At 35.5% G+C, this 24833-nt stretch overlaps 2 protein-coding genes and 2 pseudogenes across 6 annotated transcripts; all 4 read right to left on the bottom strand.

The window, feature by feature from the left end:
• Positions 1-2292: 2292 nt before the first annotated feature.
• Positions 2293-3149, bottom strand: LOC148765378 (uncharacterized; annotated as a pseudogene).
• Positions 3150-3877: 728 nt separating this feature from the next.
• On the bottom strand, positions 3878-9370 carry LOC105957257 (F-box/LRR-repeat protein At5g63520). 4 transcript variants are annotated; one of them, XM_012981190.2, is made up of 10 exons: positions 8958-9370; positions 8245-8352; positions 8067-8159; positions 7680-7820; positions 7327-7428; positions 6815-6854; positions 6423-6569; positions 6147-6322; positions 5337-5467; positions 3878-4439 (listed from the first exon to the last, which is right to left on the bottom strand). In XM_012981190.2, exons 1-10 carry the CDS (start codon positions 9174-9176, stop codon positions 4004-4006), a joined length of 1593 nt encoding a protein of 530 aa, XP_012836644.2. In that variant the 5' UTR covers positions 9177-9370; the 3' UTR covers positions 3878-4003. The 4 variants fall into 4 exon arrangements, with proteins under 4 accessions (XP_012836644.2, XP_088669825.1, XP_012836645.2 ...); XM_088813699.1 differs by having other exon boundaries at positions 7710-7820; positions 8958-9306; XM_012981191.2 differs by lacking the exons at positions 8067-8159; positions 8245-8352 and having other exon boundaries at positions 8958-9364.
• Positions 9371-12337: 2967 nt separating this feature from the next.
• LOC105957256 (uncharacterized) lies at positions 12338-14169 on the bottom strand. The gene has a single exon (XM_012981189.2). It carries the CDS (start codon positions 14053-14055, stop codon positions 12625-12627), a length of 1431 nt encoding a protein of 476 aa, XP_012836643.2. The 5' UTR covers positions 14056-14169; the 3' UTR covers positions 12338-12624.
• A 3693-nt stretch (positions 14170-17862) lies between these two features.
• Positions 17863-19427, bottom strand: LOC105957223 (putative galacturonosyltransferase-like 4 pseudogene; annotated as a pseudogene). Its single transcript, XR_016029592.1, has one exon. The product of XR_016029592.1 is annotated as a putative galacturonosyltransferase-like 4 pseudogene (transcript).
• Between the last annotated feature and the right edge of the window lie 5406 nt (positions 19428-24833).

The following is a 24833-nucleotide window of genomic DNA, read 5'->3' as shown; positions in this document are numbered from 1 at the left end:
CCCCTAGATTGTAAAGATAAAAAATTAATAAAAACAAATCTAGCTAATTCCATCATAAATATCATGTATAGTGTATCTCTATGTTTTAATCGAAAATTTATCATCCTGAAAACCCTATGCCGGTCGGGCGGTACCATGTTGGCCGTTTCGGACCTCAATTAAATAGCAAATTTACCTTAAACTCTCATGAAAAACATCTAAAAAACAATGTAATAATCTCTTGAGAATTGAAAAGGAAAAATAAAAAAATAAAAATGAAAGAGAAATCTGAAAAAATCTTGAAAATTTGGGAAAAACTTGTGTGATTTTCTTACAAGCCAGAAAAAAATAATAAACATCCTTCTTAAACAAATCCAAATGTACAACTTGAACACATGAATAATAATAACCACCATAAATCAAAGAAAGAACACTGATCAACAAGAAACGATAAATGATATGTAAAAAAAAAAAAAAAGATTAAAAAGAAAGCTTACCGCCTAGTTTAGCCTTGGCATGCAACCTCTCTTTCTTTCGCTTTTGGAATGTAATAATGAGAATAATGAGAGAAATTTTCAAGTTAAATAATATATAGGGGCTCGTTAATAACCCCTCAATATTTTTTTTAGTAGATGAAGACCCAAATTATTTTGTATCATTTGAGAAAAACTCACTTCAAATTTCAATCACCCAATTTTTTAATTGTGTCCCTCCACCTTACACACTATCCCAATGACCCATCAGCCCACTATCCCAATGACCCATTAGTTGTGTCTTTCTCTATTTTTTTTTTCTTTATTGTTATATAGTATTATTATTATTTTATTATTATTATTATTAATTTATTATTATTAATTTTTTTAATTTTTTTTTTACTTTCTCTATCAGGTATGTTAATCAACTATGAAGCATATTAAATCGACTATGATGAACTATAGTCGATTAAGTAATCGACTACTAAAAATAACAAATCACAACTACAAAAATCCAAACTCAACTATATTTTACAATAACTAACAATATACAAACATTATAATTAATTTATACAATTAAAATCAATAAACAAAAAATTCAAAAAAAAATTAAAAATTGGAGTCAATGAGGCATATTAATCGACTATGATGTGAAGCATAGTCGATTAAGAATCTGCTACTAAAAATAACAAATCACAACTGCGAAAAAATGTAAATCAACTATATATTACAAAAACAAAAAATATAAAAACATTATAAATGATTTATACAATTGGAATAAAAAAAATTGGAGTCGATCAACCTTAATCGGCTGCCAGAGCATAGTTAATTAACTTAATCGACTATGAACATGTACATAGTCCATTAAGGTTTCAGTCTGCGCGAAATTATCTACATGCGCCGTCCTCCGTCCGATCAGGCCACCAAAAAACCCTAAATCTGCTTCCCCATCATCACCACACCGTCGCACCACACAATTTCAACCTATCCTTAACAAGAAAAATAAAATAAATAATTCATGCAAAACAAAACACAAATTAGCATTTCAATGTTCACAAAAAAAAATTAATAAAAATAATAAATAAATAAGAACGATTCAAAGGTATTTGTCAACCATTGTTGGTCACTCCATAAACAATTTTGAGCACATGACAAAACCAACACTAAAAAATAATAAAGGTAAAAAAAAAATACCTACATCAACAATTTCCGTAGATTCTCCTCCGACGACGAGTGATTCTTCTTCTTTCTCAACAGCTTGTTCCTCTTCTTCTTCCTCCACACGCTGACTGGGTGGGACATGATGTTGAGAAAGAAGAGTGTTTCTCCTCCACACGCCGACGACGAGTGATTCCTCTTCTTTCTTTCTCCATCTACCGACGGCGGCGACGACAACTTTGGAACAAAAGCTCAATAAAATCTCTAAAAATGTTATTGAGCTTTTTCATATATGCAGAGAGAAACTTTGGAAGTCGTTTTGGGATCTATTTATTTTGTTTGAAAACCTAAACAAATACGAATTCATTTTCAGAAGAGAATAAAAGAGAAACCAAAACCGAACCAAACATTGCCATATGATCCGGTTACAATTGTTTTTATTTATTTTTTTCAAGTGTAATTTCGTGGTATGTCAAACTTCAATGGGCCTATTTTTAGAAGGGAAAATTAGTAAGACCTCCTTCATTTGGAAAAGTCATGTAAGGTAAACAATCATAGTGCAAGGCAGAAGCGAGAAGTGCCCGAAAAATATTTATAAATTAAGAATGATATGCATTGTAGATCATAAACAAAAGTGTATACTAAAATCTCCAAAAATCATGTGGTGTACAAGAAGGATTTATAAATAATCCTACTAGTCATGGTGGATCATAAACAAAAGCTTAACAAAATCTCTAAAAATTACGCGGTGTTTTAAAAGTGTGCAGCTGAAGTAAGTTTCATTGTCCACATCACCCTTAGATTCTTCTTCATCTTTTCTTCCTACGCTCGTAATCACTTCCACTCTCTGTTGACTCGAAATCCAACTCAGAGATCGCCTTTTGTCGTTGCATGTTTTTGAGATACTCACGCATGTGCTATGTGATCCCTCCAAGCTCAATTAAAGTGAAGAAGTTAATAGCAAACATAGTGTTGTTTGTATTATCCTTCGGAAATATAGAGTACTCGAAAGAATCTTTACTTAGACGTTCATTCAGTGAGCGAATTCCAAGATTAATTTCTGAAGAGAAACTTGACGAAAATACGAGAAGAAGAAGTTGTACCCACTTCAGTCAACCGTTCATACCCCAAAACATGTCAAGGTAGTGCATCTGTCGCGAGTAAATGAGCGAAGAAATTTGCCACATTCCGTATTTTATTCATGCCCATTCGATGAATCATAGAGTAGTTCTGGACAAAGCACTTTTCAAAATTCGCCTTACTTTGTTCGTCATACAAAACCGGCCTACCCAAGCAATCCATAGTAGAGATGGTAGGTTCTCTCCTGACTGCAACACTCCAACAACATAACACAAAGATCCATCTCTAATTGAGCAGGCTCCATTTTCATTATCTCAACTAGCGTATGCCCTTCTTCTTCAAAATCAACACTTGACATAATCGTCAAGTAAATAGTTCTTCGAAAAAATCGATCAAATTCGTCTCTGTCTCATCCTTTATTTCATGGAGAAAGCACCCACATTCCGTAACGAAGCCCATAACCACCTCAACTCATGTCATCGGTTGGATTCTCCAGAAGCAGAGTCAGCAGCTCGAGAGCAATAAGCTCGTGAGCTACATGCTGGTTCACCAAGTGTGCGATGAATTTGTCTGCAGCAATTAATTGTGGTTTATCATGGCGCATGAAAAGATGGCCGATTTCAACCAAATTATTCTCCACAATTTAAAAGGAGGAATATATACGCCGCCGCTTTTCCCCAATCTTGCAACCAATTCCGGGACATCGTATTGTAACCAAGTCCATGATTCATTAACTTAATTATCTGTTGGCACTTAATTATTTATCGGCATGAAAACTTAATTATTTGTAAATGGATTGTCTTTTGAGCCCTAGTTGGTGATCAATCTGCAAAATAATTAGTACATAAACTTCGTTTTTTATAAATTTATTTTTAGTATTTTTTAGTTCATGTTATCATGGAAAGTTAATTGATTTGAAAACCAAATAATGTTAAGTTTCTAATATGCGATTCGAAACAAAAAGGAATTTTCTCGCATGAATATTTACATACATGTATATCATTGAAAAAGTACTTGCACAAGTTTCATATAAAATAGATGTTCTATTAAAAATGAAGTATTGTCATACTCTTAAGTTTTAGGTATATGAGTCAAGTCTTATGATTTAACCTCTTTGCTTGTGGATTTTAGACACAATGTGGTTATGTCACTAATCACAACAAGAAAAATAGCAAAAACAAATTAAAAAAAAAAAAAGTCAGACATGTATATAGTATAGGAAATGTCAAGTAATATACAAAATTTACAGACCATCTTCACTAATGTTGAAATATCAATTGCAAATGCAACAGAGAAAACAAAATGATAAGGGCCTACCTCTCTGGTATTGGACAATGGTAAGACATAACTAGGTAAAGAGCACCGTAAGGATGAAGATTGCAGTGAATATCATGGTTGTTTTCTTGATCAGGGCCATACAAATAGCCGAAACACCCACGAGCAATTTCTGCAGAAGTATGTGTTCCCGCAAAAGTAACACCGGGAAAGTTGTCCACAAAAGGGAAGCAAGCATAATCAGGACTTCCGAGATAGTTACCACCACGACCACCGCAGCAAAAAACAATTCCACCAAAAACTTCTGCCTTTTCATGTTTTTTTATTCTGTTATTAAAATCTTCCTTTAGATCCATAAGCATATCAAAAATGTTGTAGGTAGTTGACAAAGCGGGGTCTTTGTCTGAGATGTAGAAACGAAAGGGATCTCCACTATTAATACCAACAGGCCTGACAGGTGGCAATGCTTCGTCGCTGGGGGAAAAGAAAAAAACAGAGAGAATCTCTATAGAATTACAAAGACGAATAAGCCAATAGAATTGTCAAGAATCTCCACATGGAATTAGTATGTCGTCAAGCATGGATATTATTTCCCACCTAATAAGTTTAAATCATGCAAAGCAAGTTTATTTTCCAAATGATTTCACCGTTCTTTTTCTGAAAAAATAAATCTCAAGTCAACTATAGAACAAACATGGATGCATAGTCTTACATTGTTATGTGGATTTTCTACCATAGAAATGTTAGTCTAATGGTGTTTTTTAAGGGCTTGACTTGACCGTGTCTTTTCTCGGGTTGGAGGCTAAAACGGGAAAGTTCAGTGTAATCTTATTTAAGTAAGAGAACCTTTTTCAAAAACTATTGCCATTTCCATGTAATTTATGGTTTCAAATTGGCAGGATAGAGATATACTTTGGCCCCGTTTGGTTGGCAAGATAAGATTAGCCAAGATAAGATTAAATAATCTAATAAGACCCAATTATTTTATTGGAGCTTGAATCGTCCAACAAAAAAAACTCATTAGAAGGCAAGATAAGCCATGATTATTTAATTTTGGCGGGTCGACCCGGCAATTTATTGAGGATACCAAACATCAAATTAAGTTCAACTATTTAGTTAATCATGGCTTATCTTGGCAACCAGACGAGGCCTTAGATCATCATACCTTCCAGAAGATACAAAAACTAAATCCAGATAGGTTAATTAAACCTCAGCCTTTTCAAAAAATTCAATCACGGAACTCACCGAGCTAAATCTATTCAAAGTTAGTACATGCCTGAGATGCTTGAAAATTAAATTAAATTTAAAAACAAGAAAGGATTTTTTTTTTAAATAAAGGAGTAACTTTATGTAATAAAAAGTGCATATTACCCCACAGGTTCAAATTTATGGAATTCATGAAATTGCATCAGTTTTGCTCTTTCCGTCCCAACCGAGCAACTTCTACTTTTTGTTACTCCAATATAGGTAGCTTTAGCAGCAAACATAATATCTTCTCCAACCTGTCACAGGTATCCTTGTTAGATGAATCATTAACGAAGCAATTGTGACAAAATTTAGATGTTGAACTCTTTTCGTTTTTCCTTTGGGCAAAAGCTGCAGTTCATATAGAAATACTGACTACTGCTTAAATATTAAGTCAGCTCAACTACAAAGCTGAGCAAAGACGAGAGGCTTGACAGTCTACTTTTATTTATAATTTCTACAAGGTTAATCATAAAAACTAACACTTCAGGTTTAACCTCTTTACCAAAGAAGAAAAAAAAAATCAAGCTAAGTTTGTATATAACAAATACCATCTTGATATCTATGAGGGTCATGTATAAAAACTGTCTTAGAGGTTTAAGTATAGCCTATCGGTGAAAATAATCAAGAGTTTGTAAAGCTACATAATAAATCTCGAGGGAGGTATTTGTCATACCTTGACAGAGTATTTTCTAATTCTGAAAATTAGCTCTCAATATTCATGAGTAATTAGTAGAAAGGAAAGTTTTATTGATTGCTCAAGACTTACGAGTTATTTTTTATTGCTTCCATCAGATGTAAACTACAAGATGATTTAGCTTAACAAAAAGTTGAACTAGTTCGTAGAGTAACTTTACCTACTAAGCAACACTACGACAACCACTAACATGCACCTTCAATTTTATAAAAAAAAAATTAGGTTTAGATCATGGATACCTCATCAAGAATATCATGTAAAATAGCTTCACCCTCAAAAGGCTCAGGAATTGTTTCTCTCGTTGCAGTGAAGCAAGTTGAAGTTCCGTGCTCTTCAACAGAGAGTACCTTGTATACAGGACCAACTGCTGTTACGCCAGTTGATAACATGACATGAAATTGAATTTCTCCGATACCTATACACAGATAAAAAAAAATATTGATCATATAAAAATGAAGACCAGTTTTGGTGATTACTCTCAAGTCTCAGAAATATGAATATAAAAGATGACCTACCTAAAGGCTTGTTTATATCCCTTGTGAACAATAGGGCAACAGCAGCAAACGTGGAATTTGGTGGCATGGTAGTGGTTTTACTGATTCGAAATATTAATTCACTACCTCCATCACCCACAATGAAAGTATCCTTGGGAAATGCATATTCTAAGTGATATATAACAAAGGAACAAAAAAGTGTCAACGATAGATTTTCATTGTCGCCGATATATTCTAAGTAATAAATAACAAAGAAAGGCATCTTTATTTTTTATATTGAAAAATAAAATACAAGTTTCTTTTATTACTTGGAACTTAATGCACCTTAACTCTACTTCAGTTCACACTCTATATCACTAAAAAGATTAATTTAATGTGTGTGCAAGAACAATGTCTAGACATAGTTTACTTACCAGTTTTTTGAAGAACGGGTAAGATGTTTGTTTTCCGGTCCTAGCAAATCATTCAATTCAAATATAAGAAACAAAACTTACAGTTAGGAGTGTCTATTTTCTTTTAAGAAGCCTACCAAAGTGTGTAAGAAGTGTTTAAAACCCTTCAAATTTACCAAAACTTCCAGCCCTCTAATTAAGTAAATGCTTTTCAAATGAGTTTTTGTCAATGCACAGTTAAGAGTGTCTATTTTCTTGTAAGACTGGTTTTTGCTAAACTCATCCAACTTTAAACCCAACCAAATAACAACAAGAGAGCAGTTTTTGGCTAAACCGATTGTTGAAGGGGACTACAATATACAGTAAGAGTGATTCCAAAACCAAGAAAAAGTCCAAGGAACTCGGCTCATAAGTATAATAAAACATAAGAACCATAAAAATTGTCACAGGAAAAAAAATATCATTCAGGCTTATCAGTAGAGAAAAGGGAGAAAACAGTTAAATAAGAAAAAATGCAAGAAAACTTCACTCACAGCAAACAACATGATTCCGGCAGGAGATGAAGAATGGGAAAAAGCTGATGCAACTTCTCTAATATCCATAACAAATTTGTCAACGAGAAGGCTTTGAGGTCCCTGATATTTTCAAGCCACGAGTCAATATCTAAAAAGTAGAGCAAACAATATTCAACTACTGATCGATTGATCAATAGCATAGAGCGGAATTACATATATCATTTGTACAATCAGAAACACAACAAAGATCCTTCATATAAGCTGATGGAGAGAATGCAGTCTCTCCACTATATTCCATTCAGACATTGAAATGAAATTAATTTGCTAAAGAAAACTATTTTGTCCTAGAAAGCTATGTAAACCGCGCTTACCCGACTTCGGAATAAAGGAACTAAATGAACCTTCAGTCCTGGCAAAAATCCAACTGTCAATATCATGCCGCAGGTCGCTGTTGGCTGAGTGTCAGTAGACCAAGAATATTTCTTCTTTGCTGCCAAAAGTGCCCATTGTACCTAGACCAATAATGAAGATCCATCACATAAGTATTCACGCACTCGTAAAAAGACCCATGTATCTTCCAGTTAAGAATCAAGACGACTAGTTAAATATATTGACGACCATTTTACACCATCCTAGAACAGTGAACAAGCACTGAAGCATAATGTAACAACTTTAAGGAATCGAACCTTCTTCCTAGATGGTCAACTCTGTAAGAATTTTTTTACTGAGAGAGAACCAACATAAGACTTGAATATTACCTCTACAAACTTATCTGTACGCACATCCCTGCCAATGACTCCCTCAGCCACATTGATAATAATAGGAATCTTGGAACCAAATATCCCTTCAATCTTTAGAAAATTATCGTATCTAGTCAAAGATAGGACAACACACCTTTCTATAAATCTACACGAACAAGAAAAGTTGGAAACATACCCGTCGTAGAGCTGCTTGCAAGATAAAGCAGGGACCAATAGAGGCCAATACGAAATGAGGGCGAATTGGTTCCATCAGAACCTTTTCGACAACCTCGTTCAAAGCTTTCTACCACCATAACAGAAATTGTAGTTTGTTGGAGAGAGAGACATGAAAACTAAAAATATGCTGGAAAAATGAGAAAGATTGCATCTCATGGTTGTATACAAAACTATCACAGTATTTTCCTTCTCATCATATTACCTTTTTGTATTATACAACAGAGCTACGACAGAACAATAACGTATTGTAAGATTAGGTGTTAATACTGTAAGTTAATTGAAAGAATATATTGTACGAATAACAGTGCTCTTAGACTAACAAACATAATTCCCAAATCGTAAGTTCCAGAAAACAAAAATGAGATTATTCTACAAAAATGTCTACCTACTTTCACAGTATGCAAGGTGCATTCAACTCAAGAATCGTAAAATTCCACAGCCAAAAATCTCAATTGCTTATAATTCATAAAAAAAGCCGGGAAAAAAAAAAGTAATCATGAGAAAAGCATATTCAATTTCGTTAATTCACAAAGCAACCCCACAATTCACCAAGTAAACAAAATTGGAGTACAATGAAAAAAAAAATTGAACTACAAACATTCAGCTCACAAGCAAAATACAAGGAAATGAATTTTCCGTCGAAATAAAGAAAGAAGGGGGAAAAGGTAGCACCTCAAGTGAAGGGTTAAAAGAGACGGCAGATGCGAGTTTAGGGGAGGAAAGTATGCTATTGCAGATAGTGTTCCATGAACGGCTAACACACGCCGCCGATGCGAATGATTTGGCCGGCAGCCGACTGAGAATGTTTCGTATAACAGCTTCTCCTAAATCGTCGATCACATATATAATACGCCGGAAGAAATCTAGGTTTTCTACAGCGGCTCTCTCCATTTCTTCCAAGGCCTCCACAATTATCGGATTAACCTGGGACTTCCAAACGACTCACAGAAAACGACGAATTCTAGAAACCCTAACCCTAACCCCCAAATGAGAAGGATATACAGAGAGGAATGGAATTAGAGAAGGAGGAAGAAGAAGATTATTGAGGAGTAACTAACAGATTCGTGTTCTGAAATTTTGAATTCTGTTTCCCCGGCTTCACAATATTAAAAGTCCTCGAACAAACTAACCGCTAGTGCCTGTTTTTAATGATGCCAAGTGTCAAGATATCATTGGCTGGAAGCTTAATTAATTAAGTTTAAATGGCTAACAGTTTGGCATGAAAATGGTGACTTCGCCGCTTGCATAAGTCGCTACGATGTCGTTTTATTTTATAATGGTATTTGTAAGGTGTTCATTCGGTAAAACCGTACCGGAATTTTTCGATAAACGGAAATTTTGGTATTTCAAAAATGTGTATCATTTTTTCAGTTGGGTACAGTTTTTTACCGAATTAATTCATGTTTGGCATCGGTAAAAAAATATTTAAACTAATTAGTTCTTGAATTTGACATTCAAATTTCAATAATCCGCCCTAAAAATTAAAAAAATGATTATCAATAGAGACTAGGCTAGTTGGTAAATAATGAAGAAAAAAAAGCTATCAATTTATAAGTATTTTATAATTTGTTATAACCTTAAAGGATTTCAAATAAAAGAAAAAAATAAATATATATTAAACATTTCGATATTCGGTACGGTATGGTATACGGTATTCCAGACATTTGTACCGTATACCGTACTGAATCCCGAAATTCAAAAAAATTACCGATTACCAAACCCAATTTTTGGTTCGGACTTGGCATGTTCCGAATTTTCGATTTGCTACGGTTCGGTCGGTTTATCAATTAAGTGAACACAGCTAGGTATTTGACTTCTTTCGTGTGGGGAGAGTATCAGCTTCAAATGGTTTTCGGGTGCGAGTTTGTAAAATGGATTACTAATCCAAGCAAATTAATACAATTAATTAATTGGTGCGGTAACAGAATGTCAAGTAAAATAACCCAAATTCAAAGTTCTTTTAGCAAAACCATCTTTATTATTTTAGGTTCAGGGGCTATCTATTAGTTTGACTAGCTTGTCGAGCATGCTGATGCGAATCTTGGATTGAATTCCAACATATACAACAGATTCCCCGTTTATCATTGTTTGGACAAGGTTAATTAGTTTCCCAGATATGTTACGAGTTTGGAGGTTGAGTTTGTACGGCTAATTGATTTCGTTACTTCTCATGCCAGGTCACTAGGGATGTCACAGAAACATTCTGCATTCAGAAACCATATGGACGAGGCCCGTTTTACGTGTTTTGCAAGACATTTGGCCAGCTTGTTGTAGATCTTCAGTCAATATCAAAGTTTATATACAGACATGCAACTTCTAGTTTTTGTATATATTCGTTAGATTAATTTCTGCTTCCAAGCAATAACCTGTTACGCTGATTCGCCAAGTAATTTTCTTCCTCGATTACATTAAGTATAGTTAGCTTGTTTTGAAATACAATTCCTCACAGTTCATCTATTGTGAGATGGATTCTTCGTAAGCTTTAGTTACGCTGTCTCGAACATTACCAATCCTCTAACTAAGGTTTCTTTGTAAAAAGATTTTTCAACTTTCGAGGCACAATCGAATCAGATTCCAGACTTTTAATCAGGAAAATCAAGCCCAATTATTTCCATATCTATGTGAGACAGCTAATCATGAGGTTTTATTTGATACCCCATTACTCTGATTAATTATATTTTTTACGCTAATTTTCGTGACAAAAATCGTTAACCAACAAACGTAAGACCCGAGTCGCGTCACACTTGGAGCTTAATTTGATTCAATTAGTTTGTGTTTTTCTCCATAAAAAGGAGGCAGGAAGAATCTATATAGGGCCACTGAGAATAGTATTATGTTGAAAAATCCTCCCTTCAAAAGTTATGCAAATCAATTAGAGCAAAAAGATTATGCAGCTTCGTTACGATTTACGATTACGCCATCCGTCTTTAAATAGCATCGCATGATCTATTATATTAGCATTCAAAACTCAGCAGCAACAATGGCACACAACAGTAAGCAGAGAAAATCTGAAGGGCTGTGCCAGAAAATCTACAATGCAGTGAGCCCTTTGAGATCGAAAAATCGACGTATCGAAAATCTGCCCAAAATAATTATCTCTCCTCCCCAAACCAAACCAGTTCATATTACGCACCAACCGAGCCTAACAAAAATGATCCCTGTTGAATACGAACCTACTTCTGCACATATTTCTGCAGGTAAAAAGAAGAGTAACGGCGGCAAACAAGGGCATGACTTTGTCGGAAGAGAAATACTTATCGTAAATGGCGGCAAAAAAATGGCGAAAGAAAAACCAGTTAAGTATGGTTCGTTTGCCAAGGCTAGATCCGAGAAGAGAGATAATGATGACGATGATGATGGGCATGAAGGTAAGTTTTCCGATTATATCAACAAGGTCAAAAACAGGATGATGAAATCTTATTCAAATGTTAATGGTGGTGGTGGTGGTGGTGGCGTTGGAAATTTCTCGAGAAGAGATAGCTTCAACGATAAGGTCGTAAACTACATTAATCAGGCCAAGGTTAAAATCAGGACAACTTCGACGAATATCGGTCATTAACGGGAAGAGATCTCTAAATAAATGAAGAAGCATAAGAAATAATTCAGTTATTGATTTGCTTTGTATTATTTTTTATTTTTGTTTTCTTGTGCAATATATATATACATATTATATATACACATGTATGCATATGATTAAGATTTAAGTTTTGAGTGGTACTGAGTTTATACAACTCTTGAGATAAGGACATATATAAAAGGTACCTGTCTTTTGTGTGTTGTGATTGTTTTGATTTTATACTACTATTCTTGATTTCATGGATGCAGTGATGTTGGAATATTCCTAGCACCTTTGTTGATAGAAATTAAATTCAATTAATGTAAATGCCAAAGAGAATGTGCAATCCACCGAATTCACCGTTAGTTAGTAATCGTATATGTGTGTGTGTGTGTGTGTGTGTGTCAAAGGTGAGATTCTCAAGTCTCGATTTTTCTTATCGAGTCGGTGTTGGTGTCTCTTTGTTAATTTAGTAGTCGTAACCATAACCAAGACGAAAGAGGCAACGGTTCTTCTGAATACGAAACACAATTACAACAAATGCAGTCCCAGTCTTGTCAGGACAAATGGCTCAGCTCAACATAACCGAGAATTTAAAACAGTTAATAACCGAAAGAAAATTATAATCCCCCACGAACAAACTTAAGACGTATTCATCGAATAAACAAACTGAAACTTCATCACACAATGAATGATAGAGAAAACGAGCAAATCTTTAAACGAGGCATATTCATTACATTACCAGTTTGTACGTTTCTTGATCGATATTTTCTTGATGAACAATCACGATTTCGATTTCACCGGCACATTATTATCATCATCATCATCTTCAATATCCCAACTCAAATCCTCGTCTCCATCGTCTTCAACACTCAACTGCTTCCTGAGCTCGTCTCTGTTCACTCTCCCGGCATCACTTGTTTTCGAGTTTTTATTTTCGTCCCCACTCCCAATATCCTCAATCTCATCCCACCCCAAATCCTCCTCTTCCGAAACATCTCCCTTTTTGCCAGATTCACCCTTCTCTACTAGTCCCACATTCTCATTACTCTTCTCTTCCGATTTCATTTTCTCCTCACTTTTCAATCCACCACCAACAACAACATCCGACTTCACTTCTTTCTCTCTCTCCTCACTTTTCAATCCATCAACTTCTTCCTTCTCTTTTTCGACACTTTTCGATTCACCAACTTCATTAGACTTCACTTCTTTCTCTTTCTCCTCACTTTTCAGTCCATCAACTTCGTCGGATTTCACTTCTTTCTCTTTCTCGTCACTTTTCACTCCACCAACTTCGTCGGACTTAACCTCTCTCTCATCGGACTTTACTTCTCTCTCATCGGACTTCACTTCTTTCACCTCTGCACCACTCTTTACCTTACTCCCATTACCATCTTTTGCCACAACAACGTCATCATCATCGACATCCCACGACAGATCATCGTCTTCATCAGCCGAAATCGCTCTCTTCACAAGATTCGCCCTAACACTCTCCTGCTGCTTCAGTTTAACCACTCTGTAAAAATACCGACACCAAAACGTCTCGTGATCAACCACACTCGGAACAACCCTTTCGTAAACACCCTCCAAATTCCCATTCTCCCCAACCATATCCTCGATTTCGCCCTTCTTCTCATCCAGATCAAACGTCAGTTTCCACTTCTTGTACTCCTCCACATCCTCCGGCTCTTCACAGAAAGTATTCGGATCACTCTGAACAGCACTCACCTGAGATTCAAACCAACTGTACCGACCCGAATTCAAGCCCCGATTCGTTTCCGGGGTCTCGGGTTCCCCATCCGACCCGAAAGCTTGGGTTTCCTTCGAAATGATTTCGGCTGTTGACTTCAGCACACCATCCAGCACGCCCTGCGCAGCTGAAGTGCCGGCTTCGAGTGAAGCCGGGAGATCCTTCACGGCTCGGCTGGCGGCCTCCCGGATTATCTCGGACTCTTTTTTCAGACCCGATCCGAATTCCTCCAGATCTTTACGGTACGTTTCGATCACCGATTCGGATCGGGTAGCCAAAGTTTTAATCAAACCTCCGAAACTCCACCCATCAGCAGCAGTGCCTTCCTGAGCGGCGGCGGCGGCGCCGCCGGGATTGGCATCTTGATGAGGCGGTTTGAGGGGGGAATTTGGACCGGGTTGATCGGAATTATGGGATTTGGGAGGGTCCGGATCGTCTAGTAAAATGGATTTGAAGAAATTCATGGTGAAATGAAGGATTGGAGGAGGTTGTTTCGGCTGTTGTTTAGATACGATGATTATTAGAGTTTAGAACAAATCCATTTTAAGCTCTGTTGGGCTTATTTAGGCAGACTAGGAATGTTCAAAAATGGGCTTGGATTATGACCAAGGGTATATTTGTCTTCTTACTAAGTCAAGAGAATTGCACCTCGAGGCTTGCTATTTGCAGAGGGCATATTACTAGGTTGCGGTGAGATTTTAGTCATTCTTCCAAATTTCACAGGAAAATCGAAATCCTCTCCACTATCAATTTCTTAAATTTTTAGACTTTGAAATTCGTTTCGATAATATTCGAAGAACAACAACAATTATTTGAATGGCCGATCTGGATTACGATTTTGGGTAAAAATTAGTTGTTCGATATATATATTTTTTTTTAATTCATGTGTTTCGTGTTGTTGAACAAGTTTCGTGTTCAATATTACGAAACAAACAAAAACAAATCATAGTTTTGTTTTGTCACTAAACTTATGCACAAGTTTCTTGTTGTAGAGCATTAAGCCCTATTTTCTTTTTTATTGTTTCGTGTTACAGAACAGGACGAAACTATCAAATTTTACCTATTCCAAAATCGGAATGCATCATAGTTTTGTTCTTAAGAGTTCGAAGTCTGAAGGTGGGTTTCATGCTCTAAAGTCTAAAGCACGAAACGTTCAATTAATTTTTTTTTTAACATTTTGTGCCCTAAGGGCCTAAAGCATGAAGCTCACCCAATTTGTATTTTTTTTTCGAACTCTTAATCCCTAAGACCTAATCTTAAACCTACATGTCTGAAAATCTAACAAGCATGAAGATCCCCAAATACTCTCACATGTCTGAAAATCCAACAATTTTAGAAGTTTTTTCAATAATATTGTAAAATTAGGGGTTTCTTAACCAATAAATTCGTCAATAAGAGTCTTTTAATAATATTTGCTTTGTTTGAAAATTAGGGATTTTATAGGGTATGATTTGATTAGGTATCACTTTTAAAGGTTTGGAGATGCACTTGGATTTTTTAGGATATTATCTAATAAGTATTCCAATATTTGTATTTTATATTCAATATGACTAAACAAAAAGAAATTTAGAATTTCTAAGACTTCCGATTTTAGAACAAGGTTTTCAATTCCAATTTCTTATTTTTTTTTTTTTTTCAAACTATATCTAAAAACATTTGAAACTGAATTGGAATTAGTTATTCACTTAGAAAAGAAGATTGATTATTTTCTTCCAAAAGTATTAGTTCTGATCCGATCCACGCGATTTTCAACCCTAGTTAAAAGTAGTAGTAATGATAATTTTATATAGACTTTACTCATGAGATGGCAGAGTATCACGCTGTTGTGTACAAGTTAAATACTTATTAGTCTCGTACACTAAAAACTATTGAACTATATATCGAGTAATTTAGGGATTTTCGACTATCAATTAACTTGAATATTCAAGTTAGACAACTAAGATGATGGAACTTTAATTTTTGATGAACTACGATGAGCTCAATTGCTCAAATGTCATAGAGTTTTCATTTTGATTATTAAAATATTAGATGGAGAAAAATATACCAAATATAATCGTTATATATAAAATAAAGAAACACTAGAACAACTTAAGAAACTCTAATGACATATTTAAATATATATATATATATTATCTCCAAATTTGCAATTATTTTTTCTTCTAATTACATTCACACCAAATCTTAACTAGCACACAATCTTAATCTACTATCTCTGTATATTTTTAGTTGCTATCATTATTAGTATCTCCTATTTTCCAACCTACTTTTTTTTAATTCTTGTTTGCTTCATTTATTTAATGATCAATTTCATATAATAACTTGTTCTAAATATTGGTTATGGCGGCTGATATATCGGCCGCCATATCGGTGGCGTGGCGTAAACCTTTACGATATTTGTGGGGCGGTTTTAAAAATCGGTTTTTGACGATGAGGCGGTCTGTGGCAGGTCAAACCGATATATCGGGTCAAATTTCGAGCAATATATCGAAAAAATATCGGTTTCAAATTTATTTATTTATTTTTTTAATTAAAAGGAAAATAGGGTTTTTACTTTTTATTTTTTTTTCAATTCTAATACATTATCTCTTTCAATCAAAACCAAACTCGCCAACACGGGTTATAACTTCTAAAAATATATAAACTGACTAGCACGGGTTATAACTTCTAAAAATATATAAACTGACCAGCACGGGTTAGAATATATAAACGATGGGGAGAGAATCATGCTTAAATATTTTTTATACGTTTTAAGTATTTACAAATAATATTTAGAAATATATTACACTAATTCTAAAAACCGATTTATTTTTTATATATCTCCGATAAATCACCGCCGCGCCGATTTATCGTGTGGCGGTCCCTAACCACCTCGGACCCGATAGCCGATATCTAGAACTTTGATAATAACAATTAAGTTTATTATTGTCATGTATTCAACTAATTATTATTTTTCACTTTTGAAATGTTATCCGTGCTTCGCATGGGAAAAACGCAAAGTACCTAAAAAGGGGTAAACTCAATCCATAAAATGGTTAAGACTAAAGATTCTAGGCTAGATTTTGCCCCCATTTCAAGAAAGGTAGAAGTGTGATCTTCTCTTCTTGAAGTTATACGCTTTTGACTGCTTTGGGGAAAATATATAAAATGTTTCAAACTTCCTAGGTAGAGCTTATAAACAAAACAAAAGGACAACAATATTAACTGCTTTTGTTAGCCCCCAATCTAAGATTAGAATCACTTGGGGCAATGTATTTTGTTCATAAACAGACTTTCCATTCTTGTCCAATTCACATTTCACAGCATTTTTTCTTTTCTTTAAAAAAAATTAAATAAAATTGTTTTTTGGCCCCAAAAAAAGGTTCAAGAAAATGGGCAGCAATTCCCAGCCTGTTGGCATCTGGCAAAGGCTGTTCAACTTCATAATGAGTAAAATGTTCCGTCCAATGCCTCCGGATTCCGAGATCGTAGTCGAGTTTATGCACACGGACGACCTCGAAATCTGTACTCAAACCAACGAACCAATCATAGTGCAAAAGGGTTCGGAGGAAATCGAGAAAAATCAACATACCTCTGCACCGAATTCTCATCAGAAAATCGGTCGAGGAAAAGGGCTCCAAGAAGTGCAGGCCTTAACCGCGACCGGTGCTGCTGCTAAAAAGAAAGGCCCGAAAAAGAATGTCACTTTCAAAGAAGACGATAAGAAAGAGGCTAATAATAATAATAATCTTATCTCAGCCGACGAAGAAGCAAAGAAGGCGAATGGCAACGGTGGTTCGCATGAAGAGACGAAAGAGAAGCCACCTAGGCATTGGGGACCTCTTCTGAGTGTGGCGTCGAACATTAACGAAAAGTCCGATGCGTTCATCAATAGGAAGAAGAAAGCCATGCAAAGAAACTACACCCTTGATCCCGAAAAGTCTTGATTTATTTATTTAATTAATTCTATGTTTCGTTATAATTCGTGTGACGTGAAAACTATGAATTTCATTTTTCAACAATTTCGACATATAGTGTGGAAAATCTTTTGTTATTTTATTATAAGTTTGGTGATTCATGTGATGCCAACAATATTAATAATAGTTTCATTTTCGTGTTCTATATATCATCGTTTTCGCTAGTCGATTTTACGAACGGTTAAATGATCGTCAGCTAAAGCAAAACGAAATATTCCAGACACGTAAAGAATACGACAAGGAATTCGCATTGTCAGAGATTGAAGAATTCAATATATATAATGAATAATAACAAGAAATGCCACTAATAAAGTGGGATGAATCTAATTAAATTCAATAAATAAAAAATAGTACATTAAATATTGATGAGAGGGATAAACAGTAATCTAATATACATATATAGGATGATCAAGCTCTGAGAATCATTCAGCAATCTTTCTGCACAACTCTTTCTTCCCCTTCTATTATCTCCCTCCACATTTCAACAAAACAATAAACAAATAAACAAAATAAAATAAACAATATTTTTTTTCTTTTTTTTTTTTTTGGAAAATCCAAATGGTTAAAACATACTCGAGATTTTTCGATACTTAATTTTTCTTCAACAATTTCTTCTTTTTCTTTTTTAAATTTCTTTTTTTAATTAATATAGTATAGTCGTTGTATAACGTTTTTCTAACCTCCTACCGACCGTAATCAACCAACCCTTCGTCAAAAAAAAAAAAAAATCGAACAATCACTCTTCGAAAGAATGCTTGGACGAACGATAAAGATCGTAAGGCGCCCAAAGATGGTCGACATTACAAGGCTTCCTCGAATCGAGTCTCAACCAAGGCTTCCCTTTTCCACTCCAATGAAGAAGACTAATCGGACCGGGGTGCAATCCCCTGCATTTCCCTTCGATATTATCACCACCCAAACCATGCTGATTCCACCTATGGTCAACCGGCTCGATATTCCCGGCAAGAACAAGCAAAAATGGAGGCAAAGACCCCAATTGATAAATCCTCTTATGCTTCTGCACAACCATCCAATCCTCGACTTTCTGCGAATATCCCCCATTTCGCCACCTGTCCAAGTCCATGACCATCACCCCCGTGTTGAAGTAACACGGATGTCGCCCGTCGAACGTGCTCGACAGCTCGGGGGCCGACCAGAATGCGTCGGTGAAGTAGTTTGTTAGGTTGGCGTGGCAGTATTCAGGCGCGGCGAGGACTTTCTCCTTGAGGTTAACCTCCCATAGCTTCGCGACGTCGTCGACAACGACGAGGTCGGAGTCGAGGTAGATGAGGCGGTTGACCTGCTGGGGGAGAATGTCGGCGAGGTATATCCGGGCGTAGTTGAGGGGCTGGTCGAGGGCTTGGCGGATCGATTTCGAGATGAGCCCCCGGACGCGGGTGGTGTCGAATTGGTAGAATTTGAAGTTGAGGTAAGGGAATGTGGATTTAATGCTCGAGAACACGTGCGGCTCGTGGCGGACCCATAGGAAATGGAAGACGACGTTCTCCGGGCAGGTGGAGTGCTGGAGGATCGAGAGGACCGCGGCCACCGTGCCGCGGAGGTAGTTGGCGTCCAGGGTCATGGCAATGTGGATGGTGGTATTGCCGTTGGCGCCGTTATCCGGGCAGGTTTCGCCATTGCGGAAGGCGGGGGCTTCGCGGAAGGAGAGAGGTGGGGTGTCGGCGGCGAAGGGGTTGCGGGTGGGGGCGGAAGGGGGGTAGGGTTTGGTGGAGGCGGCGGAGGCGGAGGCGGGGAGGAGGAGAGACAGGAGGCCGAGGAAAAGTATGGAAGAGGCGAAGGCGACCATCCTGCGCTCATAATAATAGTAATAGTAATAATAATAATGAATAGGAAAAAGAAGGGAGAAGCCATTAGAGGGGAGGCTGGTGAGGAGAAGGTTTAGGAGTTGGATTATTGAAATGAATGATGGATATAGATTATTTGGAAACAAGGACAGATTTTTGTGGGATTCTTCCATCTTTCATTTCTGCGGCAGGGAATCATCCCACCACCATACATTCATGCATGCAATGCAACTATATATCCTTTTTTTATTTATTTATCACATTTATATTTATATTTTTTAAAATTTTTAAATTGGGAAAAATATTCTATTACTTCCATTAACTTCATTTTTTTTAAATAACTTATTATGTTATCTAGTACTCATTTCATTAAAGATAACTAGCATTTTTCTCAGTGCGATGCACGGGATATTGTTTCAAAAGTAAAAATAATTAAAATCAATATAATACATAATAAGAAAATATAGTACACGAACATAGTAAAATTTAATAATATAGTATTTTTCATATTTTATATAACATTAGTTTTTTTTAATCTTACATATTAAGATTTATAATTCAAATATATAGATTTAGATTTAACAAATCAAATTTCTATCTTTATCTCTTAAGATTTGAGATATATTGATGAAAAATAGAACATTGATAATTGTTGAAAATTATTAGAAAAAAAAAGTATTAAAAATAAATAATTAAAGAAATATCATTAGGGTTTTTTTAGGGTTGCCCAACGTTTCTTTCTTTTATATATAAGATTATTATGAGTTTTTTTTCATAAATGTATAAATTAATAAATGTTTATTAATGTCAATTTAAAAAAACAAATTAATATGTGTTACACTAATCAATATGAGTGATCAAATAAATATGTTTAGCACTAACTCAAAAAATTTAAAATATATTATCTAAAATTATAAATTGAATACTTATGTTCATATGACATAAATTCTTCTCTTATTTGATCTTGTTGGCAATGCTCTTTCTTTGCTTATTGTTATTTTTTATATATGTTTTCTTTAATGTTTGAACTAATTTGAATGATGGTACAGTATTTCCACATTCTTCTTTTTTATGGCAAATTACAAACAACCCCCAAACTACTTCTAAATTGCGATAACTCCCCTTTTGGTTCCGAGATTACAATTATCCTCCTGGGGAATCTTTGGTTGAATTGAGTGGTTTGGACATATAGCTATGGATGGGATATGGTATATTGGGACTAAATTATTGATTCACAGTGAGTAATCCATTATTTGGTTGGAGTTATGAGGGAGAAACTAATAATACTTGCAAATAATATCATGTTTTGTTTGGGTGATAACACTGTTTTGTATGGATTTTTTAGGTAAATTACTGGTTTGCCCCTTTTAATACATTTATCAATTAATCGATTCTCTCTCTACCAATACATCTCCGTCTTCTTCATTTATATTTGGGTACAATCTTCTGCGGAAGAAACCCTAATCTTCTGCGATGTTTGTTATTGCGGCAATTTAAAAGATCTTCAATTTAAAAGCCGCTGAGGAATTCGAGCAAATAGTTATCCCAAAAAAATTGTATGATCGAATTTAAAAGAAAAAAAAAATTGAATGGAAATTTAAAATCAGTAAACTGTAAACATACCCATGAGAATTCCGATTGTTGAAATTGGGGGCTTTTTTTTTTTTTTTCTTCGGCTTTCTTCAAGTCTTCGTCGCTGGCATTGCGGTTCACTTTGAGGATGTTGTAGTAATCAATCCCCATATCTGGGTTTCAATTCCGATTGTTGAAATTGGGGCTCTTTTTTTTTTTTTTAATTCTTGTTACGGGAAGTGATTGATTGCAGATATGAGAGGAGGAGGGCGGTGGTGGTGGGCGGGGCTGCGGTGGTTGAAATTGAGTGTAGTAAAGAAATTGAGTTTGAACAAGGAAGGTGGTGACGAGGTGTGAGATTGGGAAGGAGGAAAAAGGTGGGGTTATTTTTTTTAATTTTGTTCATACGAGTTTTTACCTGGAAAAAAACTAGGGCACGATGTAAGAAAGGGGAAGATGAAGATTGTAGTATTTATACCTATTAATTTCGTAATTAATGTATTTTCAAAGGATATTTTCGACATTACACATGGGTTACAAAAGGGGATTCAAAATGTGATAACTTGTCAAGCCAATTTTGGCTTGACTAACAATAATTCGAATGGGGTATTAAATGAGTGGGCCCAACAGTCAAGGATAATAACTCAAGCAAACCAAACATTGTACAAAACCGTACAACCCATACCATCCCTTGTAATACCCCCAACCAAAGAGGCCCCTGAGGTATACTTTGGGCTAACAGTTCTCCCCTCATGGCATCAACTCTATAATATTCATTCTAATATGCCAATTTTACCCTTGTAACTTTTAGGGGTGTACTTGTAAGGTTAATTAATTAAGAGGTTAATTGTAAATTTTGTAATTCATTTTTAGACACTACTCCCTTCGTTTTTTGTTAGCGTCTCTTGAGTCTTTGTTTCATATTAAGTGTACATGTGGCTTTAGAGTTTCATATTTCTAGCGATTCGCTCTAAAAGCTCGTATGCTTCGTCATAAGTCAAACTCATGAACATTCCTCAAGTTGCAGAGTCAAGCACCGTTCTCGAGTTATCTTGTAATCTATCGTAGAATATTTGCAGCTGGCGCCACTCTTGAAGTCCATAATTCGGGCACCTTCGAATTAGTTGTTTCAATCGCTCTCACGTCTCGAATAATGGTTCACTAGCTTCTTGTATAAAGTTTTGTATTTCTTTCTGGATTTTTTCAGTTTTAGTGGGGGAGTTGTACGTGTTCATGAAAAGTTGAGCAATTTGGGCCCATGAAGATATGGAATTGGGAGCACGACTTTGTAACCATTCTCGGGCTGCACCTTGTAAAGAGTTTTTGAAAAGACGGAGTTGCAGTGCTTCAGGTGACATCCCGTTCATCGTATGCAAAACACACGTCTCGAGAAAGTTAACTAAATGAAGGTGCGGATCTTCATGAGCTAATCCGCTGAACAACCCATTGTTTTGGAGCATAGTGAGGAGTCCCCCTCGAATTTCAAAATTATTGGCGTCAATGGGGGCTGCTGGATGCTTGATTGAAACCCATTGAGTGTCGAAACAGTGTACTCATGTAATGCTCGTTGACGAGGTTGGGGATTAATGAGGTGAAATTGCTCATGCTCGTTGATGATTTTTCCTTCTGCATCTAGTAAGCGTCCTTGGTCATCTCTCCCGCGATTATTTTCTCCTTTCATTGTTGCGGGAACGTTTTGAGCTAACCGTTGATTTCTCTTGGCGTGCCTAAAACTTTGCTCGATTTCGGGATCAAAAGGTAGCAAGTTTGTGTCGTGTCTTCTACGCATAAAAATTACCTAAAACAAAAATAATAAAAATAAAATAAGCAAATTAAATAAATAAAACGGCTGAAGTAAGAAAAATTGCTCAAATTTGATATTAGAATAAATAGATAATTTAGCAGTATTCCCCGGCAACGGCGCCAAAAACTTGTTGGGACTAAATACCTAACACGCAAGTGCACTTATCGCAAACAAGTAGTAAAAGTGGACTCGTGAGAGTAGGATGTCGATCCCACATGGAATGCTCAAATTATCTAATCCTAAATACCGAATCCTACCATTATGATTTTTATCCAGCCTACGCAAGGATGTCAAATTTAATCAACTAAATAATTAAACTAATTATAAAATCAAATAAATACGAGATTATATCAATAAAAGCGGATCTAGGATTTTATCTTTCCCCTATGCGATAATTCATCACCCAATTAAACCTCTATCATGCAAGTTACGATTCCTGATTATTAACCCGAGACACTCAATTACTCATAACCCGTTGTCGCTTGTATTATGAGTCTATTATTCATAAAAGATTCACTATATGTCTATGCAAACGAATTATGAATAAAACATTAAATAATAAGTCTCGTAAACGGGTACCTAAGGTGTTATCTGTATGTCTACGATAATACATGCAATTGACACATTCATCCGATGAAAACTACTCGAAGGCTTTTCTATCCTTGTTCTAATTATTAAAACGATCTGTAGATTCAATTCTAATAATAACACATGCATAGCAACATAAATTAGCTAGGTTCATGCACTAAATAAGATCAGATAGAAGACGTAATCATGGAATTAAACTTGCATAATATTAGAAAAATAGGTTCGACTCACCCCATAGGGTTCTAATAAAATCATAGATTAAAAACTAAGCTACTCATATCCTCTATGAAAAACATCATAAAAATATAAAAATACATAGATTTAGAAAAGATAGATAAAAGAAGAATTAAGATGAAGATTCGTCAGGTCTTCATCTTCGATTCTCCGTTCCCTTGCTCCTTTTGCTCTAAGATTGTGTAAAAGTTTCGACTTCTTAATTGAGTGCTTGGCTTGGTCTTATATACAGTAGAAAACTTTGAGAATAAGGTAGTTTCCTTGGGCAATTAGGATTTCTTTACTCCGCCTCTACGTCTTCTTGGACGACCGTCTGGATTTGCAGTTCAAATTTCAAACGGCCGTCTCAATCCCAGAGACTTTATTCCTCCCATGAAAATATTCGGACGGCCGTCTGGATTTCTAGTGTATTTCTCAGACGGCCGTCCGTGCTCTAATTCTTCAGATTTTTTACTCCTTCACTTTTCGCCCATATTTTCTCCTAAATTACAGTTTTGACCCTCTATTTATCCAATTTTTCAGTTTGTACCTAAAACACAATAAATCAGCACTTTAAGCACCAATTATCAATAAAATACACCAAAAGCTCCAATTAAAAGATATGATTAAATGTAAAAATATACGCTTAACATAATCCTTCCTTTTCATATTCTCCAAATCTCTTCATAGAGTTTGAAGTTTAGTAGTTCGTACATTTGCATTGCCTTGGAACTCCTCCTTCAAGGTATCTCACCCTTCCTTTGAACTTGTAACATCGTAATTCTTGGGAAAATTTAATCCGCCATAGCCATTTGAATGTTTTATAGTGCTAAGTTGTCTTTTTCTATATTGTTGGCTAATTTATCTTTCTCCACTTGAGAGCGTTTAGAAATGTCGCTAGGAGTAGTCAACTCTTGGTCGACAATCTTCCATAAGCCTTGAGATTAAAGAAGGTCTCGAAGACCAATAGTCATATTTTTCTCCGGAGAACATAGGAAGAGTAATTTGGTTTAATTTGGTTGTTAGATAGTGTATTGGCCATGATTTAAATTAAAGGAATAATAAATGGTGGTTTTAGGAATAGTTTGCAGTGAAGGGAACGCCCAAGTGTTTGATCAAACGGGGTTCTAACACCACTATTAGTTTTGGAAGGGTGGTGGATAGTAACACCACTATTAGTTTTGGAAGGGTGGTGGATAGTAATTTGAAGTTATTTGATTTACTTGGAGAGAAAAGATAATATGACTTAGTTGAAGGAGAAGGCTTTATTAGTTTTGGTTGAGTTGATTCAAGTTTACTTTATGGAT

This window comes from Erythranthe guttata, chromosome 14, assembly GCF_056151865.1.
Source record: "Erythranthe guttata isolate IM_541 chromosome 14, IM_541, whole genome shotgun sequence".
Lineage (NCBI taxonomy): Eukaryota > Viridiplantae > Streptophyta > Magnoliopsida > Lamiales > Phrymaceae > Erythranthe > Erythranthe guttata.
This window is presented reverse-complemented; position numbering and strand designations above follow the sequence as displayed.

Coding starts and splice junctions, on each gene's coding strand:
- LOC105957257 (XM_012981190.2), bottom strand. CDS start 9,176: ATGGAGAGAGCCGCTGTAGAAAACCTAGATTTCTTCCGGCGTATTATA. Junction 7,821..8,066: donor GTACAGATAAGTTTGTAGAG/GTAATATTCAAG, acceptor TTATTGGTCTAG/GTACAATGGGCACTTTTGGC. Junction 7,429..7,679: donor TTCCTTTATTCCGAAGTCGG/GTAAGCGCGGTT, acceptor TGAAAATATCAG/GGACCTCAAAGCCTTCTCGT.
- LOC105957256 (XM_012981189.2), bottom strand. CDS start 14,055: ATGAATTTCTTCAAATCCATTTTACTAGACGATCCGGACCCTCCCAAA.